The sequence below is a fragment of the Hippoglossus stenolepis genome, chromosome 15 (genome assembly GCF_022539355.2).
Source record: "Hippoglossus stenolepis isolate QCI-W04-F060 chromosome 15, HSTE1.2, whole genome shotgun sequence".
Taxonomy (NCBI): domain Eukaryota; kingdom Metazoa; phylum Chordata; class Actinopteri; order Pleuronectiformes; family Pleuronectidae; genus Hippoglossus; species Hippoglossus stenolepis.
The window spans coordinates 7,376,951-7,397,420 of record NC_061497.1 but is presented as its reverse complement, the minus strand read 5'-3'; the positions used below and the strand labels follow the sequence as shown (position 1 = coordinate 7,397,420).

Genomic DNA, 20,470 nt, shown 5'->3' with positions numbered 1-20,470 from the left:
GGGATTTTATAAAATTGCAAGATTATTGACATATTCCTGATTTCCCTGCATGGATCTAATAAATGGTAATCAAAATTTGTATTGGGATTATGATAGATCTGTGTTGTTTTGTTGGCTTTGCTATACGACTTGGTTACATTTATAAGGACTGTTGGGCCTTGGCATACGTGCTCTGAATGCCATTCTAGTTTACAGTGTTACAGATATTTACTGCACACAGCCACTGACTTTATTGTGATAATGTTTTTTGTTGTAATTGTATGTTGATCATTAAACAGTACTTTGCTGATTATCTTCTATTCTCTAATGTATATTATGATATTTATACCCTTGTATTTTTTTTTATTACGTCTTCATGGCCCCCTCAAAATGAAATCTCAGTCACACTGGGATTCTCCTGATTAAATAAAGGTCACATGGCATCACTGCAGCGTTCGCTATTGTCAGAGAATAATAATTTATCTGAGAAATTGCTCGCACAAACTCTGCCGAGCTGCCGGGAAAATACAGTTTGCTGTTTAGGCAACTACGGATAAAGAAACATCACGGTAAGATCGCTGTTTGCTGGTAAATAAAGGGAAATCATTAAAGCAGCTCCGGCAAATAGAAGGAAAAAGGGACAGAAGAGGAGGCAAAAGAAAATGATGAGGTAAAGCAGGAGAGCAGAGGCAGTACATCACAGGAAGTCAGAGAGACAGGGGATAAAGTAAAGGTGGCCTCATCTTATCGTCCTATCCTGTCACAAACCTCGGACCTGATATATGAAGCCTAATTAGATTCCACACTAAAAGCTGCACATGAACAATGCCTCCTACCTACATACACAGACTTTGTCAGTGAATTATGAAACACCGCACATATTACCAGTGGACTTTCCGACTCATAAATCACAATCCCGAGAGGAACATTATTAAAGGGGCTCCAAAAGGATGAAGAGTGAATTAGAAGCTTTAGTTTAATCTAAAAACCTTAATCAGTTTTAGTAGATTTTAGTTCAATTGCATGCTCTTAGAATTAAATACTGTTGAAAATGTATAAAGTTGATGAAATTGTCATGTTTAAGATGTAAAATAATCAGTCCGTTCTCTCTATGGAAATATCTAGACAAGGAAGTGAATCAAAAACGTGTTTTTAGGTCAAACAGTAGCTTCAACCTGCAAGTTCCTTGCTGAGGATGGCAAGATTTAGAAAAATTCAAAATGATGCTCTATTATGTCAAGAGACATATAGAGCTGGATTTGGATTTGACAGGCATGTAGAGTATTGATATAGCACACACAAGATGACGTGTGGGATGCATTCTGTGTTAAACTATGATTTTAAAAGAAAAGAAATAGAGACTCTTTAAAGTTGTTTTTAATCTATAATTATAATAAAGTATAGCCCCACCCTTATGGAGTTTTGGGAGTTAATGGCGATGCCGATATTAGGGACATGAAAAAATAAGATACCGTTTTATTAGACAATATATATATATATATTATTTAAAAAATTGCCATGATTCCTAAGATTCCTTTATCAAACCCTTATGACAAAGAAACCATTGATATTTTACAGTTTAACCATAAACTGTATTATGAATAACTGTAAATAAAAAGATAACGCCAATACAACCAGATATATGGAATTTGTATCAAGCCAATAAACATGAAATATAAACATAAATGCATATCTTTCTGCATTTTTCATTTTGTAAAATAAAGGCTTTCTATTGTCGCATATCAACAAAAACATTAATGCTTATACCGATTAAAATCAGTCGATACTATCAGCCAAACGATATATCAGTCAGGCTCTAACAAAAAGGCAGCCTGAAAATAAATGCCACTTGAGGACAAAGTGTACCCAGTGCAAGATTTTATCCTGCAGCCATTAGGAAACTATTGGCTAAAGAAGTGTATGATTCATTTAATAGTCCTTTTATGCTCCAACTTATAATTTATTCACTTTTTGGCCTAATTTATTCAGCAAGTCACAGATTGACAGTGTTAATTATTGCCGTTATGACCGTGAGCTTTATGAATCTTGAAGTGAACATTTGTGGGGAGGAAAAAAACTCAACTGCACAGGTAGAAAAGCTAAAGATGTTTGCGGATGCTGTTCTTTTTTCTTCTGGCAAAGGAGACGTCTTTATCTCTTTTAACCGATGCCGTGTCCGAGCTAATCTCCTGAGTAACCTTACATGTGCAGTAAATCTTCGGTGGCACGCCGTGTATTCCTACATCCTGCTGAAGCTGCCTGCATAATTATATTAACCTATGGTAATTATGTGTAGATCTCCCTCAATGATCATGGCTAATACGTCTCAGGAGAGTAGGACAGTAGGACATATGAATTATCTCATGAATTAGCTCTTTATTAGTACATTAATATATGAATTTGTGACCAATACACAAGCTTCAGTTTTGTTCAAGCTGTTGGGACCAATGCAGCAACTAAAGCATGTTTTCAGAATAAAGACAACCAGACCTTGCAATGTGAAAGAGTGGAGTGCCCTAAAAGCTTAAGGCAGCGACATATGGCTGAAGACCTCTCCATGTCATACCCCATCTCTTTCCCCTCATTTCCTGTCACCCGATAAATGTTGGCTATCAGATAAAGGCCCACTGGAAATCAAAAGATATTATAAAACAGAATTTTCTGTGTTTATTTAACAAGAATTGCCCAAAAAAAAGGCAAATGAATCAGCTCAAGTGATGCCGTCATCACTGCACATGAAGTACACGAGAGTTATGAGAAAGTTGTATGCAGAAACCCCAAAAATTGTTCTTCACCTCTTAGACCTTTTTATTTCCTTCCCATATTAATCTCACTACTTAATACCCTTTGCTTCTCCTGCACTGCCATCTAGAGTTTAGAGTTCATTTATTTGCACATGAAATGATGATACAACAAAGAAGGAGAGAAAGTCACATCGTCGCGAGGAGGCAAAAAAAAAAGAGGCAGAAAAACATCTCACCTCAAACGGAACAAAGCAAAGGCAACGAGACGAACAAAAGTCATAAATGACAGACTCAAAAACAGGGGGGAAAACAGCATATCAAAAACAAAACGCATAAATGTAAAGCTGGGAAAAGAAAACGCACTCGCGCAGAGCCAATGAGAAAAAAAAAAAAGTGGAATCAGACAGAACAGTGACAGTGTGGGTTCAAAAGACTCAAAAGAAGAAGGACGGAGATGGAGAGACATAGAGGTGTGTTGTGCTACTACAGGAAAACATCCGTGAGTTATCCGGACGTCTGTATTTGAACTGTAGAGGTTTGAGACCATGGAGACAAAATGGACGGATCTGTTTCATGGACTTGTCAGCGTTTAATGGAGAGCGGACAGTATAAATGAGCACTTTGCAGGCTGTAAATGAAGGAAGTCCAGCAGACCTTCCAGTTCATAAATGAATATACACTACAGGTATACTGTAAAGAGGATTGAATGTCTGAATATTTGGAGACGATCTGATTATGAACCACTTCACACTACGTTTAAAAGTCATAACTCAATGAGAGAACAACTAAAGACAGCCACCTCCTTTACTTCTTGGGATAAGTACGTTAAGCTTTGTGCAAGTTGTAAGTTAACATCTAGACCATCTGTTAATGCAATGTACAGTGGTTACCGGGAATAGATAATAAGTGCACAATACATAGGATCTATGCACACATATTCTCTGAGAAATCAATGACAATGTTGAAAAAGGCCTTATCTCATAAAATCAAAGACAGTATAAAGAATTCTGGATTTTTGCTGATGCAGATCTGCTCCAAAGTTTAATAGGTTCGTTCCTGACCCGTACTCTGAGATAAATATGAGGTTATATTCTGAAATTTAAATGTTTTAATTCAATAAAAAGGTTTTGCATGACTTAAACTAAGTTTTGAGGACTTGCAAATTGTTTTGTTTGGCTGAAAAGAAAAGGTCGTTGAGTTTTCCTTCATAAAAGCTTCAGAACTCTTTTCATAGTGTTCCTCTGACAAGTTTTCGTGTTTTAAATTAGTCACTGTTCTCTCAGTGCATCTGTTTGGTGCACGTACGATGAAAAAACTATGTTCTAAAATGTCAAAACTTGAGTTTTGAAATGGCGAATAGGTATTTAGAAACATTGCGGAGGTTATTTGAGAGTTGAGTTTACAACAACCCACTTTTCAGAGATTTGCCCACACGTTTGCAAGCCTGCGAGTCACATGAATTTTGGCAGCGTTGTTCTGCAGCTCTGATCGGAAACTCCAAAACTGATGGTTTGAAAAAAAAACACAGGATCCTGGAGGAAGGGGCTTTTTCTTCTAACCTGTTGTTTGCTCTCTCCAGTCAGATGTGGAATACAAGGTTATACAATATAATTAATGGAAGGTCTCTTATACATCAAACAACTAAAGTTTGACTGAAGTTTTACCACTAAAACCACTTCGACTTGAACACCACTGATTTCCTGCACTGACACACTGTGCACTGAGTTAAGTTATTAAGCTGGTAAGTAATTGAATTAGTTAGTTATTAAGTTATTGTACTTTAACGAAGATGCAAACAGTTGCATGAAAGTAATAAAAACACAAAATGGTTTTCAGGTTATTTTCTCACCCAGATCACCTCGGAGCGCAGTATCGTGATCGTATCACGGCTTATACAGATGCCAAAGTGCAGTTGTCATGGTAACCTGTCCTCAAGGAGTAACTTAACTGCTGACTAGAACATCGACACTACCGTTGGTCTGACTTGAATGGGTATCTGTGGATATCTTCCAGAACAGATTTTTACGTCTGGGTTAAAGACTGGGTTAAATTATCAAGGCAAAAAAAAACAACACAAAAACGTTACTGTATATTTTAGACATGACTCCACATGTATTAAAATGACTGAAAGCACCTTTTCATAATATAAAAAAAAGGTTGTTAATGGCGAGACATCTGATTGTATACAGCAGTACAGTCGTAGATATAGCAACACATAATATTCAACATCAGTTACTATAATAAAATAGTGAATAATACTAATAAAAAAGCTCTGATTTTAAACATACAACTACAGCGTAAGCCTAGAATACATATTATAGTTTTATTGTTAGTCTCATATTGTTGATTACAATATCTACACTATACCAACTTGTTTTTGTTTTTTTCCTTTGGCCCCATATGATGCTCACATCATCTTTGTGTGGAAACGTGTTTTCATGTAGCTGACTGTTGGTGTTTGGTAATGAGACGGGCTTTCAAGCCCACCTCCCGGTAGCGAGGGGCGGCCGCATCTATCTCCTGATTCTGTAAATGACATTTCTTTCCTTGTTTATCTATATGAAATAATTGGATAGCCACTGCGTTTTGCCCTTGGCCCGCCTCTCCCGGCCCTGTCAAGGACACGCCTCCCATCAATCACCGCAGGTTCAAAAAGTGAGTCACCGGGGATCTTTAAGAGGAGAAGGGGAAGAAATTGGGGGGAGAAAAGAAAAAAAGCCCCGTGTGCAGGATGCCTCACCAGCCTCTGACCTGGGGTTTCTGTGCTTTTCAGTCCACTGCGATGCATTCTGCTGCAATTCTCTCAGCATTTTTCCCCTTCATTTCAAAGTTGCTGAAAACAACACTTTGAATGGGAAGATGAAGTATGTCCCTTCTGCTGCATGCTATCTCTCAGCACCCTTGCCCCCTCCTCTGTCTGCCTACATGCACACCTCATTTAATTCAAATAGAAAATCTAAGTGAAGGGAAAGGAGGAGGGGGGGGAGCGCGCAGCTCGAGCATTTTTTCCTGTGTTTGCTCCGTAATAAATCACCGGGCGTTCTCTCTTCATCAGGATAGATATCACTTGTACATGCCCCAACATCCATCCCGGGATTCTGACAACGCACTCCTGCTTGTGCTGAATGGGCATTACTTTGAGACTGAATTACGATGGCCTGCACTATCAGCCCCTATGCAAAGCAGCCCGCCATTTGACATGTGGCAGCACACGGGACTAAGAGATTGTCCTCCGTATTGCAAAAGTGTCCACCGGTCCTGATAGAACTGCTGTCATATATCATCGAATAGCTGCGGCTGGCAAACGCAGGCTGCAGCTGATCTCCTGCGCACATCACTCAGCAGGCATGTTCACAGAGGGTAAAAGCGCCGCGCGAAGGAAGAGGGCCCCGCAAACAGCTGCACGCGAGCGGCGCGTGCACAGCATTGAGTCTCAGTTATCTCACAGGACACAAATGATATTATAGGATCAATTACACTTGCGTTACATACAGTGTAATACATTGGAAACTGGATATAAAGTGCTGCGGCTACCGCGTTTGCAGCACATGCTCCCCCACTCGTTCATATTCGGTCAATTAAGTATCTATTCTGCTCACCGGTCTCACCGCAACTGATCTGCAGTTTCGCGGCTGCATTTACTGCTTTTCCGTTACAAACAAGATCAGGCTGCAGCTGGGACTCATTTGGGTCAATGGAAAATGAGATCAGTTAAACGCAGGCGGTGTAAACAGCAGACAGAGACAGGTGACCACTCTTTGATGACATGGCTGCAGGCTGAACTGGCACCCGAGCTGCATCAGACTGGTGAACGTGAATGCAGCCGGTAGCCATGAGATCAGGTGATTACAGTTATGGCCACACGCTGCCGTACAGATAGAGTCTGACCTGCGTTCCTGTGGTCCTGGCACCGATTTGGCTTTTTTTAGTGGTTGGCATTGTTAAACAGCAAAATGTACAGTAACGCTCCTTCAGTTGGAATCATCGACGGCTCACGACAGATTACTTCATAGTTCACTGTGATAAATACACAGCCCGGCCATGACTGGGCTTTGAAAGACAGAGGTCCATGACTTTTAGCATCCTGCCCCACTATCTGCACATTAGCTGAGGTTACCAACGTATATAGATGGACATTTTAATACTTGCCTATTTACAAAGGAATTTATGTTTTCATCCGTGTCCGCTTGTTTGTTTGTAAGCAAGATTGCACATTTTCCTTGATTTCTCAAAGAATAATTGATGGAACTTGACTTTTAGGGAACTGATACATATGAGTGTGTGCAATTTGGTGCAGATCCGAATAAAAATATGAATTTAGTGAATTTAAATGTGGTCTCATTAGGGGACTATTGGACCTTGGTGGAGGTATGCACTCTAGTGTCATTGTAGGTATATCAGATTTCCGTTTATTTCTCAGTGGGAACCTATGTTCTTCATTGGAACGCACACAATTAATGTAAATCCCCTAAACAGAATTTTCTGGAGGTAAATTACTTTTCTTTTCTCACATAATCACTTAACATAAAATTCAAATTCATTTTGGGAAAGTGCCATGTTTAATTTGTCTTTGTTTTGGGGCTAAACAATCAAACACAGTATCTTGACAGTGTAATGACATCAAAACCAACACATTTCTAAAGGAGACGAGCTCAATGGCTGCCTGTACAAGCAGCTTATTATGACCCATAGTTAAGTTTTACTGTTGGGTACAATCTAGCATGACAGCAACAGAAGGAGGGAAGTTGGGTTATCCAAGAGCCTTTTTTTTTTGCCTAAACCAAAACTGATGTCTTGATCAACTAACAATAGACCGGACTTCAGAGACATAGAGGATATTTACATTAAACTTTTGTGACCAAAATAATAGGGGTGAAAACAAAAGAATCTATCCATCAACCCCAGTAAAGCTATCAGGGACTCTAACACTCACCTCGTCAATCTTTTTTGTTTTATTCTCATACAACTGCAATGTCACATTGCTGTGGCGTTACAGTTCTGGGAAAGGACGTGTTCTTCTCTGTCCTTTCTCTAAAAAAAGGTTACCCAGGTGAACATTCATCATTACAGCACGTAGAGAAACATCCTCTGTATCCACATGCACCTCATTTGAAGTTATCCAAAATAATCACTGAGATTATCACGCGCAATTCTGAACAGTCACACGGGTTTCTAACTTCTGCAGGGCCAGCTACAGCGATAGGCAACACTTCAGAAGTTTACCCAGTGCAGCACCTTCTGTTAGACCTTTCCAGGCTCTCCAGTTTCTCTGCCGTCCTGTTTATGCACATATACAGCGTGCTCGGCAAAAGTAATTTTCTCCCCACTGCACAATTGACAATATACCATTTAAGACACACTAAGCCCGTATCACTGTTTATTGCATCAGACAAGGAAAAAATAGGGAATGAGAGTAGCTGAGGAAGGCATCACAGAACTGTATTTGTGCTGATAATCTAAATTATGCTCCATGTGCAGTGTAGGAAGGAGAGAAAGACAAAGTAAATGCTGAGATAATCAACAACCACTGCAAATAAGCTGAATAGCATGAAACGGACCAATACAGATGCAGCTACCGCAGTGTGTGAAAACACTGATATACACAACTTCCTGGATAGAACATTATCATTGACTGCATATTAATAACTAGTAATTCACTTCAGTCCACTTAATCTTCCAATCTGTCTTGGGAGAATAATTACATAACAAAAAACAGTTTTTTATGCTTTTTCAAACTTTTACTGAGATTACGAGAATAAAGTTGTAATATAACGTGTAAAAAGTCATTTTAGGCGACGTGTCATTTCAGAAGGGGAACATCAAAAGATGAGCCTGTCGCCTGCCTTAAAATGAGGAATGAGCGTCTTTTTAAGTTATACATTTGAATATGTTTCACAAAAGACCTAATGCTTAATATTTTGGCACATCAGCACCAAATTATCATAAGTATATTCAAAAGGGTTTCATAGATTCAAAATGAGATTGGTTCACGATTTTGGATCTAGAGGGAGTAAAACTCAGTATTTCAACATTATTCTTATAAAATTACAGAAATGGAAATCTCCATCTCTACAGTTTCTCAAATTTTGTACATATTTCATTGCATGTGAATCACTTGTCTATTAATCCTTGTCTGATTCAAGAATATACAATGCACTGGGTTGGTTATTAAAAAAAAAGATTCTCTCTATCCCTACAAGCTCATCCAAGAGTCATAATTTGAAGTGCTTGCCTCAGATTACCCCCTGGACTTAACTCGACTCTCTCCATTACCACCCCTTATTACACATATTTTGTAATGCTAGCAACCAAACATGTAGTACTTACTTGCATAAAAGTATCATACAAAGTTCCCAGCACGGCACATTTATTTTGTATGTATTCATAACAATCTGCAGTGCAGAGTGTGCACCAAGCCGATTTTAACACGTTTGTGGTCCCTGCACTCGGGGGCTCAGCGGGGAGACTGGCATGTTCACAGCATTTGTGATCTGTCACCCTTCATGCTTTGTTAATGGGGGAAGCTGAGACCATAAAACCTATTCCTGTGATGATGACAGCTTGATTTGAAATATGTCCTCCAGAAGGACAAATGTGTGAATGAGGTGAGAGCTGAGCTGGGTCCTTTTATCTCTTCCAACTGACTGGACATCACATTTGTTTTCTGATTTTTCTCGGCTCAACACAGTGAGTTTCTTTGGCTAGAATTCTGAGCAAGTCTGCACACTGGTGATTCACTATTCAACATGTCTGCAGTTTGCGTGTACAGATCAGTAAAGGTGAGACAAGTAGTGTCAGACCACCCTTCCCTTTTTCCAGACCGACAGCACAACCCTACTCAGCTCAGTCCAACCCTCTGGTGGGAATATACAGGCAAGTAAATAATCCCTTTCTAGATCACATAAAAGGAATACATTTAAAATGGATCCAACCAATCATTTTAAATATTATGTTACAGATAATACTTAAAGTGGCATAGGTTTGGTGTTGGGTGTGATTATGCCAAAGCAGCACATCTGTCTCAAACTAAATTACTTGATAATCACACAAGTTGATGCTTGTAAGTGGGATATTTGTAAATATATTGAGGATAATTATTAATTAAATGGGCATCTTGTGAAACTGATTTAGCCAAGTCATAAACTTCATTACTCTACCTAATAAAAGTATCCAGATACATTTAATGGGTCATCACTTTCATGTGAGCTACTTCATCATACAGCAGAGCATCATGTATGTACCAGGGACATGTTACGGAGAAATGGGAGTTATTCTCCGAACAAACATGCACATCTAAACCAAAGTGGTGTATTCCTCTCCCTGTGTCATGAGACTGTCCTCGGTGGATAAATGGGTTTAAAGACCACAGGACTTGTAACAATGACGCCACCTAACCATAAAAAAGTACTAACCCAAGCTGCTTTTTATAAATGGTTCCATGGTTCATTTATTTCATTTTGCATGTTGCCTATGTTATCCTCGTAAATACTCCCTTCTGAGTAGATATTAGTCAATAAACCTCATACTTTTGTACCTTTGTGTTATTTTGAAGTAGAGAACGTAATCTGTGAGACTTCTGGTTTGAGATTGATCAGTGATTAAACTATCTGAATATTCTCTGATAGGAGCTGGTGCAAATTCATCATATGGCTCCAGAATAGATATAACTTATAAGGTTATGCAGGTTGAGGACTTGTTTGTGTAACATACTGCCAAACCTGGTTTATGTGAGATCATGGAAAATACATATTTCTAGTTCTGGTATTTCTGTTTTTTATTAATGTGAAAACAAAAGCCCTATTTAAGTAATATATGTGCATATCAGAGAAAAAACATTAATGATGACATTTCAGGCATATTGCAGCCCAGAGTCTGCTGGCATGGGGTGTGGCAGCATTGTGGTTTTGAAGTCACAGTGTACTTTATCTATGCTGAAACTTACCACAATCTTTCCCAAACCTTAACCAAGTGCTCTTCATGCCTAAGCCTGACCACAGACACAACTCTGGATGTAAACCCTGGTCTCTGGTGGGACACCAGTGTGGTTTGTATATCCGCCCCAACCTCACAACTCTGCTATCATTAATAAATGTAGCACTCCAAAAATACATTGACTCTGCATGTTGAAAAATGATGCAAAATGGATACCCAGTGTTGAAAGGTGACGCCAAGGGGACCTGACCATTTATCCGGACATGACAAGTTGTGCTGTGAGAATCTGTTGTGACAGAATGAGCCACCAACCAACACCAGACATAAATTAACAATAATGCCCCTTTTCCAAGGGTCCAAAAAACCAACTAACACCAACGAACATCCAGCGTTTGTCTGTAATGGGAATAGATACAATCGCCATTCACTCCCAAGTCAAATGACTCAGCAGTAGACATGGCTCTTTGTTGGCTCCGGCTCCGATTAGCAGTGATGGAAACAAGCCACCCTGGTGAAGGTGCTGATTTGTCCTTCATCTGTATTTTGGCAGATTGAGTCTTGGGCGTTTAACAGCTTTCCCCTACCTATCATGCAAGATGCATGCCACTCCCAAAGTCCCAAAGGTTTCCGGCATGTTTGTGACGTCAAACATGAATCATTGGGGGAACGGAAAACTCCTCTTCTGCCAATGGTAAAGGATTCTATCACCTTTGTTTTTAGAATAAGCTACATTTCCCCGCTAATGTTGGTTTCAAAGAGGTATGAGACATGGTTAACTCAACAGCAGGAGATTTACAGGTGAGACCAGTGTAGAATGTCCAGTGTAACAGAAAACCTGGCAGATGCTGGAGGCTGAAATGATTAGTGTTGATTTTTATAAAAGTTCTTATGAGCATGAACTATCTGCCTCTGGTCTCCTGGAAAGACCTTCACCTTCTTACGCCCTCTGTCACTGTTTGAGCTCATTTCTGAAACATCAGGCGCATGGTAAAAAGGAGCAATGTGCACGTAATGAAATACGGACATGTTATAGCTTGTTGTCACGGGGCCATCAAACCACTTTGTGTGAACAGTTACAATTCCAGGGACGGATGAGGAATAGCTCAGTCCAGAGGCAGTTTAGCACCTTCAAAGCATGTGAAGGTGGTTCTGGAGAATTTCTTTGATTTGCGTTTGAGAGCAGGATTCTACTGTTTTATTTTTCTATGTCAGGCCACCAGACGCGGACCAACAGACAGGCAAGGGTTTTCATCAGAGAGGTACCCAGATGATTATCATGCATTTTATCCACGATCTGTGATCAGGTGGAAGGGGGACACAACCAATTCTGGTCTCTTACATCTTTCAGACCATCTTTGTGGCAACAGAGGACACATAAAACCGGATGCAATTCTTCTCTATCCGCCGTCTAACCATGTTCAGTTTCTGACAGAGTTCATGAGGCAGACCTAATGGGTTTTCCGTGCCAGCCATCCTTTTTGAAAGAGCTGCATTGACATCATAGTGGGAAGCATTGCAGTAATAGCCTATCTCCATGTTGGCGTCATAATTAACGGGCATCTGAGTTGACTTGAAGACCATCGTTACTTTAAATTCCCTTCACAGTTCACATTGGCTGTAGTACTCCTACATCCCAAAGTGAAGTAGGTAGTACTACCGTAAAATAATGCATTAAAATTAAATGCAAGCTAAAAAAAGACAGGAGGCTTTAGACAGGTGGCCTCTTTTGACTGCTCTGATTTTATCTTTCACTCGGCACAGGCCAACTGAAATTATTGGAAGCATGTGACAGTAGGTTTCTTTCCTCCTATCACAGCACATCTTTCATTTGAGGTACTTAATTGAGTATTAGAAACAGCAGTAGAATCAGTTTAAATTTCAAACTTTTCATATCGAATGACTCCCACATCAAAAATGACTGTAGGTACAGAGTAGCCTATTATATGATTTGTGATTTACGGTCGAATTGTTCACTCACTGTCTTCCAAAAACCCGGGTTGCATCACAAAGGGCATCCAGTATAAAAAAAACTATGCCAAATCAAACGTTGGCACTAACCTAAAAAGAAATACTCTCTTAACCAGTTTTGCAATGCTCTGGTTACCTTGCTGAATCTAAATTTACGTAATGCATCATTCAGGTCATGTGGGGGTTGTGGTGTATGATTCAGCTCACTGACCATGAGCAACTTGTTACTAGGTTTCAACCCATGGTTATAATCTAGGAAGAGGAAAAAACAGATCCACCATTCATTACTGTTGCATTAATGGAGAAAAAAAATTCACAAAGCCACAAGTTTCTCTGTATTTTTTTTTACAAAACACAGGTGGTAAGGACACCACACATCAGTGGCCACCTTTTTCTCACCATTCCATTTCAACCACAGGATTTTCCCACTGGTGTACACCACTGACAAATGCGGGGTGCTGGCCAGGCGGTTATGGGAGCACAGTCAGAGTCCAGCATTGTGGTAAATTAAAACCCTCTTTGTTGAATCTCGAGAGCTGAAGGTCGTCAGCAGTTGTGTCACGACAGAAGTAGCTGACTGATGTAGGAAATATCAAGGCATGATGGACTACAGCTCTCTGGCCTGAGGGTAAAGCACAGCTACTCTCTGCCTGGGACACTCACTCTATAAAACTTGCTCTACCCACTCCGGTGCATTCAAAGGCTGCTACACAACAGTGGCTTATACAGCATTGTACATATTAATACAAATTTTTATCAAGAACCAGATATAAAATAAGTCAATTTACAGCAATTTAAGTGATACAGGTAGAAGATTTGTTTTTTTTCCCATTCGTTGTTAGATGTGATACTTACGATTCTGTGTCTTTCTCTGTCTTGTCTCCATATTCACAAATATATACTATCTAGGCATCCTTTACCCAAGTTTATATATATAATTAATGCATACTTTAATAAATTGTGGGCAAGATGTATGTTTCTTACTGCGTTATTATATGTACAGTGGATAGGGTCATCCACTAACCGGAATGTCATTGGTTCGATCCCCAAATCCTCCAGTCTGCATCCCAAAGTGTAAAAGGCAAGATACTCAACCCAAATTGCCCCTGACCGCTGTGCTGACAGTGTATGAAGAGCATTTATATAGGAGCGTTGTATGAATGTGTGTGTGTGTGTGTGTGTGTTTGTGACTGGGTGAATGTGATTTGGAGTGTAAAGCGCTTTGAGAAGTCAATAAAACTGAAAAAAACAACAACATTATAAGCACCGTCCATTCTCTATTCAAAGTTATTTGGATGCCGTTTTCTAAATTAAGGCCCAATTCAAAACATAAAAAAGACACACAAACAATTTTGCAGTTGCAGAATTTGGGGCTACATATAGCTACATTAATGGGGGAAAAATTATGTTGCAACATTGACTTGTTTGTTCTGCATTTGAGTTATATTTCATACTTTTTGAAAAGACAGAGTCTTACAAGCTGATATCTCTCCATTTGACAAGTCTGTAAATAGAAATGTCTTCAATGTGAAATGTTCAAAAGCACTGTTTGAGCATTAGGCTTGTTTCAGCAAACAAACAGCTCATTTCAGAAACACAGTGAACTATAGATGCACTCAGAGAGATGCTACTCCCACACTGTATGTGCTCTTAAATTCTCATATGTGCCTCATTGCTCAATGATTCCAGCACATATGTCTTTGAAGGAATCGGAAATATGGTAATTCCCTGTATTCCCCAGTCTCCCACTTTATTACTCACACCTTATAAGTTGCTTAATGTCACTGAAGAACATGTGTAACTATTTATTAATACAATCTGGAACTGAATGAATGTATGGATGTATATGTGCTTTCATTGTATTGTATACTACACATTAGCATCAGACTTAAGCTCTGAACCCATGATGTGACCTTGAACTTTGACAGATTTGAAAGAGAATCGATAGCACAGGTCCTGACCCTGCTCCCAACCAATTTAACCAAGTTAAATCTAAAATGGATTAAAACAACCCAAGTAATCGCTGTGACAATCAGACAGACAGAACAGACACACGCAATCGATTTCTATACACCGGACCGCTACCTCGTAAGACATTCCTCTGCTTGCTCTCATTTCCTCCCACTGAATCTTGAAACGACTCGGGAATGGCAGCACTCCAAAACACAGAACGACGAAGTCACCTCAACCACAACATATTTTTTACAATGGCAAACGTCAAGCTAACATGTTTTGACACATCAGCCTTCATCAGAGCATCTGTTTTTGGCAGAGCATCCAACCAGTGGAAGGTTATATGAGGAGGCGCACCTGCTATATGTTTTTCAATGCTTGCTCTCATCCTCATCAAGAATAGTGAAGACACAGGACTGACAGGCTGCTGCCTGCAGACGATTTACAAAGATACTGGTTTATAAGCAACATTTACTTTAAATCTGTCGGTTTTAATAGTGATCAGATTATGTCTACACAGTGTAAATGTATGTACTTCTACATTAATTAAATCAGCACAATTCATATTTAAACATACCGTGTTAGTTAGCAGAGATAATGCGAAGTGCCAGTGAGAATAAAGACGGGTGAAGTTCTTGATGCAACAAGTAATAACAACATGATTTTGTTTAATGTTGTCCAGGCTGTGAACACATAACCCGGCTGCATAGCATATTCAGATATTTTGGAAGTGAGTCATGCTGCATCATCCCTATGAACCATTCATCACAGTTTATATTCTCAATAAGTTGAATTTTTTCTTTGCTAGTCTTTACATTTAATCCAATCGAAACAAATGTTTCTCAAACCACATATTGAGCAATTTTAAGATTTTATGTAATCGTGGCAAAACAATGGGAGGATCGTTAATTTGCCAGCATGGGGTTTTTCAGCGTGTCGGTATATTTTCAAATACTGTAGATTTTTTGGCCATGCAGTACAACAGCAGGAGCAAATTTAAATGGCGACACTTTATTCTGGTGTTTACTCTTGTGAAATTAACATCACCCTCCGTTAACGTGCCTCGGTAGCGAAAAGCCTCCTTTGTTCTTCTTTTCCAGGCAGCAACTGTATATGTGGCCATAAGCTTTTCTGAGTGCAAAGATTTTGAACGCACGTGCACAGCAGGCACAATAAAGCTGGAGCTGAAATTAATAGGTACAACCTTGTGTACTGTACTGGATTAGAGCCGTCACTCGGGTTGTCAGTCACTGTTATGACGTTATTACTGTGTGGCCTTGCACAGGTCAAACCTCAGATGCTGTAAATCCAAACTATAAAATGGAATTATCCTATTTTTACTGATCCTATATGTTGTACAGTTATAAAACTAAATTTTTTACCCAATGTTTGATTTTACATCAGTATCCCTGTAAGTACCCATGTCGTAAACATTTTTACTATTTCTATTCTGCTTAATATGTATTGTGGTTAAACGGAACCTATTATTTTCAATTAAATCTCTTGAGAAGCTTTGCATGATTCAAGATTCAAAAAAAGTCTTTATTTATGTTAAACTGCTTGTTATTCAGCGCGTCAGCTGAGCCGCTGACTGTAACAAGTAATATTAGCTCAGGCCTCCTTAAGAGGCCTCCTATAAAGTGTACTATTCTCTGACTGGCAGAACATCCAGAAGCCTGCCGAGGGGCTTGTGAGCGCGCGGAGGTTTTGAGAACAAACTCTAAAACTAAGTTACAAGGAGTGGTAACTAATTAAAAAAACGGAACTGATTGGAAACCGCAACATCTCATGTTTGAGCCCAGATCTGATCAAGTATGTGAGAGGAGACAGTAAGAACGAACATGCACAGCAACGAAAAAATTACAGCATGGTGTCTTTGTTTGGCTAATATTATGCCCAGTTGCTGGTAAAATTTACTTTTTTAGAGAAAATTTGAAAAACTGAACATTTTAAAAAGCCTAATCGGACCAGTGCATATATATATATAGCACCTAATTGGTCCCTACTGACTAGCGTCAGTAAAACAATCAACCCAGATGACATAAACTAATGACGTCTCCCCCACGCCTTCCTTTTTTTTTTTTTTGCAATTACCAAAATACCAGTATTCTAATGAGCGGATGTAAAATATGCACAATTTCCAATAAAAGTTAATGGGGCAAAAATCCATTCCCTTTTCTAAAAATCAATACAATCACAGCCTCCGATTTGAATGTTTGACTGCTCTTCTCTTCCTGATTCTCGAGGAGCAGCCATCTCCGGCATGTGAAAAGACGCATGGTAAGGACCCGGTAGCACTAACTTCAAACCTACTCCCAATATTTTTCCACGGGAAAACTCTTCGACAGATTCCAGGGGGAGTGACTCATAAATACTGTATCGTTGTGAACAAACCTTGACTTGTAAACACCCTCGACAACAGCGCTCGAGCCCCCCCCCCCACCCACCTCAAAATAACAGATGCGCTCACAACACATACCTCCAAAATCAGGCCTCAAACGGATGTCATATCCCTTCAGCAATTTGTCCACGGTGGCCTTGGCCAGAGACATTCCGGTGCTTCCAGTGGAGGAGCTGGGGGCAGAAAGCACAAGTGTAAGAGCCATTTTAAACACATAGACATTTTGTTTTCTCTACTGCACACCTACTGTAATGATTAATGCCTGAAAAAAACAGTAGTATGGCACATTGCAGAGGAAGCCCTTACATCAACATGGCGAGGCTTAGACAAAGGGGAAGAGGACATGTGCCTCCACGCTTTCCAGTTCACGTAAAACAAGCCGTTTTGTCAAAGCTTGCACCAATTTGACATCTCTCACTCTCAGCCTTTGTCAACTTCAGTTTTAATCTTGCACTCTATGTTTTTTTCCCCACTTGACAACGATAGCACATTTTTAGTTCGTATTGGACATCCTTTTAAAAGCACACTGACTCTTGTGTTGCCATGAAAAAGGTTTAAAAATATACATTTCCCCGTGGCCCCACCTACAGTGCATCCAGATAATCAATCGAGGAGGTGTAATGATAATACACCTGTCCAGCTTATTATGGATGTCGCCCCTGACACGTGCATATATTGAAATAAGCTCAGGGTCACAGCGGAGGCCTCGCCGGTCTGAGCGTGGAGACAGACTATCCCCAGGGGGAGCGTAAAGCCCTCAATAGTCTGACTGACGCCTATAACATCGGTGCCATGACCTGCGTCACCTGACCGGCTGCAGCTCCACAGCTGAGGTTCCTTGTTACAGGGAGGGTGTCGGAGGAGAGTAAGGGGGAAGAGGTGGGTTAAAATTGCTCCCCTGATAGGAGCACTAGCCCTCGGCTCCGCCAGGGAAAGCACTGTTCAATTAGCTCACAGGCCGTGCAGCTGTTCATCAGGCTGGCCAGCGCCAGGACGTGTGGGCCTGACACCTGAGAGCATCATTACGAGAGAACACCACTGACACCTGGAACACATCACCAGATTACACCCCCCTCCCTCTTTGAATCTGTTATTGGGGAAGGGGGTAGTATGATAATGGGTTCGAAATGTCAAAAAAAAAAAAAAGAGTGCGACCCAGTCCTCGGCGAGCACTTAAATCTCATCACTGACGCCGTAGGTTACTGCAGGCGGGGATGAGCAGGCCACCGGGGCATTCATACGGTTATCAGTGGCTTCATCAGGCAAACAATAAAAGGGATTGATCAGGAGATTGTGACTGTGATGATGATCACAAAGGCTCGTGCAGTAAATCACACTGTAAACATCACAGGGGGCCCGTAGGGGGGGGGAGAGCTTATTTAGAGAAAAGGTTACATGTTGATACCCAGGCTGTCTGATGATGATAGATGATGATGATGATGATGATGATGATGATGATGATGATGGTGGTGGCATGCTGGGGGGATTTTTTGATTTTGATCATTTTATTTGGTTAATCTATAGAGTGGGCAGTCGAGATGATTACACAGATACGATTATTACTGTGCGTTTACACGTGAGGGAACATATGTGGGTTGGCTCCAGCACCGTGCAGCCGTACATCGCTGCTTCATCAATCGATAATCGAATGATTGATTCAGTCCCCTCGTCATGTCGCCTGTCTGGGGGCTGCCTTTTAAGCAGGATCTCACTGACCACCACATGCATGCATTTTGATATCGGGAGTAGGTTACGATTCACAATAGGGCTCGATGCCGTGCACGCGCATGTTTTTACGCTCGCGCGCGCCACAGCTCGGTCTAATGGGGCATATATCGGCAGTGATGCCCCTAATAAGAAGGCCCGGGTACCCCGTTAATGCGATTTGCCCGATCTCAGCCCCTTATTGAGCGCTAATCGCGTCTATTGGTGTGACAGGTTTTTCTCCATTTCTCCTCCCAGCGACGTTTTCTTACCTTTGAACAAAGCAAACGAAGGACAAAGCCGCCAGAGCAGAGAAAATTCCACATAATTGATCTTCTTGACGACCCAACATCTCCACTAATCCTTCAGATATAGTTTCTATAATCCAACCAGTCCCGTGGTTCCTCCCAGAAAATGCCCCCAAAGTAAAAACTGGCAATCAAAAAAAAAAAAAAAGGATAATTGCCTATTTAAAAAAATGTCCAACTACCCTACATCTATACGCATGCGGTGTCTTCATTGAAATAAGCTTCTTGATTTATTTGTTTTATTTTGTTATAAAAGAAAAAAAAGAAATATTCTGGTAAACTGTTCCCCCGCTGTTTTTTCCCCAGCTATGGAAATCCGTGCAGGTCACAGAGCCCCTCGACCAACACCAGAAGATCAGACATCTTGCTCAGAGAGGGGGAAAAAAGCAGCTCGCACAATAGTTTTAAAAAGTGATGACAAGTCGTCTCTCTCCTTTGAAAAAGAAAACACAAGCATGAATGAGTGAGTGAGCAGCAGCCTCCCGGTGGATCAGATCGGCGGGTGAAATTTGCCGGTCCAAATCTGCAGGAGAGGCATGGTTCCAGCGGTGCCGCGGCGCCAGTCTGTTCCACAACGTGATGCCGTTCACAGATACGTGTTTGAACTGGGAACGCTGGTCGGCTGAAGAAGAAGAAGAAGAAGGGGAGCGGTGGGTTTAAAAAAAAAAGAAAAATGAAATCTTCATTCCCTTCTTCCTTTGTTTTCCTCTTCTTCTCCCCCCACCTCCACCGATGCTGCTGCTTGCTTGCTTGCTGCCGCTGCTGCTGATGATGATGATGTAGATCAGCGCAAAGTCACTGAGGGGAAAATGCACATTGAAAAAGCACTGGGTAATATCTGATGCAGACGTCAGCGCAGGCTATATCACTCCTCTGGTGGAGAGAGAGGAAAAAAAATGAGATGCCAAAGAAATATGGATGGCCCCCTCTGATACGCAGGACGCATGTATCACAGGTTTCATATCAGAGATGCTAAGCCCGTCTGGAGGGGTCCACGCGCCTGCATGCGCTGTCCGGCATCTAAAGGGCGTTTAATGCTGTCCGCTCCTCCGCTGCTCCGAACATTGTCCAAAGAGACATGATCGGGGGAATCTCTCTCTCTATTTCTCTCCTCCTCCTCCTGTTTTTTTTCCCCCCCTTCCTGATTGTTAGTGGGAATTGAAATAGGCTGATGTTCAGTTTTGGGGGAGACGGGGTAGTGGTGGTGGGGGGGGGGGACACCTAAGGTGAATTCCTTAGCGACAGCCTGTCCATGCGCTCAATTGTCTGTCTATTCTCCATGAACACACACATTAGCATGCTGCGAGTGTGTGTCGGTGCGTTTTCATCCACTTTGGCACATCTTTTTTACGCACGCATTTTACGCACAATATTTTATCCATTCAAATGTCGAAAAATAAAGTGTAAACACATATTTGATTGCTTTTCGTTGTAAACCATAAGCATCCTTACTGGAATATTGCAAACACCCGCACGTCACA

At 40.8% G+C, this 20,470-nt stretch overlaps 1 protein-coding gene across 2 annotated transcripts in view; it reads right to left on the bottom strand.

Moving 5' to 3' along the window:
• The window catches only part of gabrb4 (gamma-aminobutyric acid type A receptor subunit beta4), a 60,404-nt gene extending 40,374 nt beyond the window's left edge, over nucleotides 1–20,030 (bottom strand). For both annotated transcript variants that reach the window (XM_035179588.2, XM_035179589.2), the window contains exons 1-2: nucleotides 18,954–20,030; nucleotides 17,056–17,150 (exon numbers count right to left, since the gene is read on the bottom strand). In XM_035179588.2, the coding sequence (XP_035035479.1) occupies nucleotides 17,056–17,150; nucleotides 18,954–19,033 (175 nt within the window). In that variant the 5' untranslated portion in view covers nucleotides 19,034–20,030. The remainder of the gene's footprint in view (nucleotides 1–17,055; nucleotides 17,151–18,953) is intronic.
• Nucleotides 20,031–20,470: the final 440 nt, after the last annotated feature.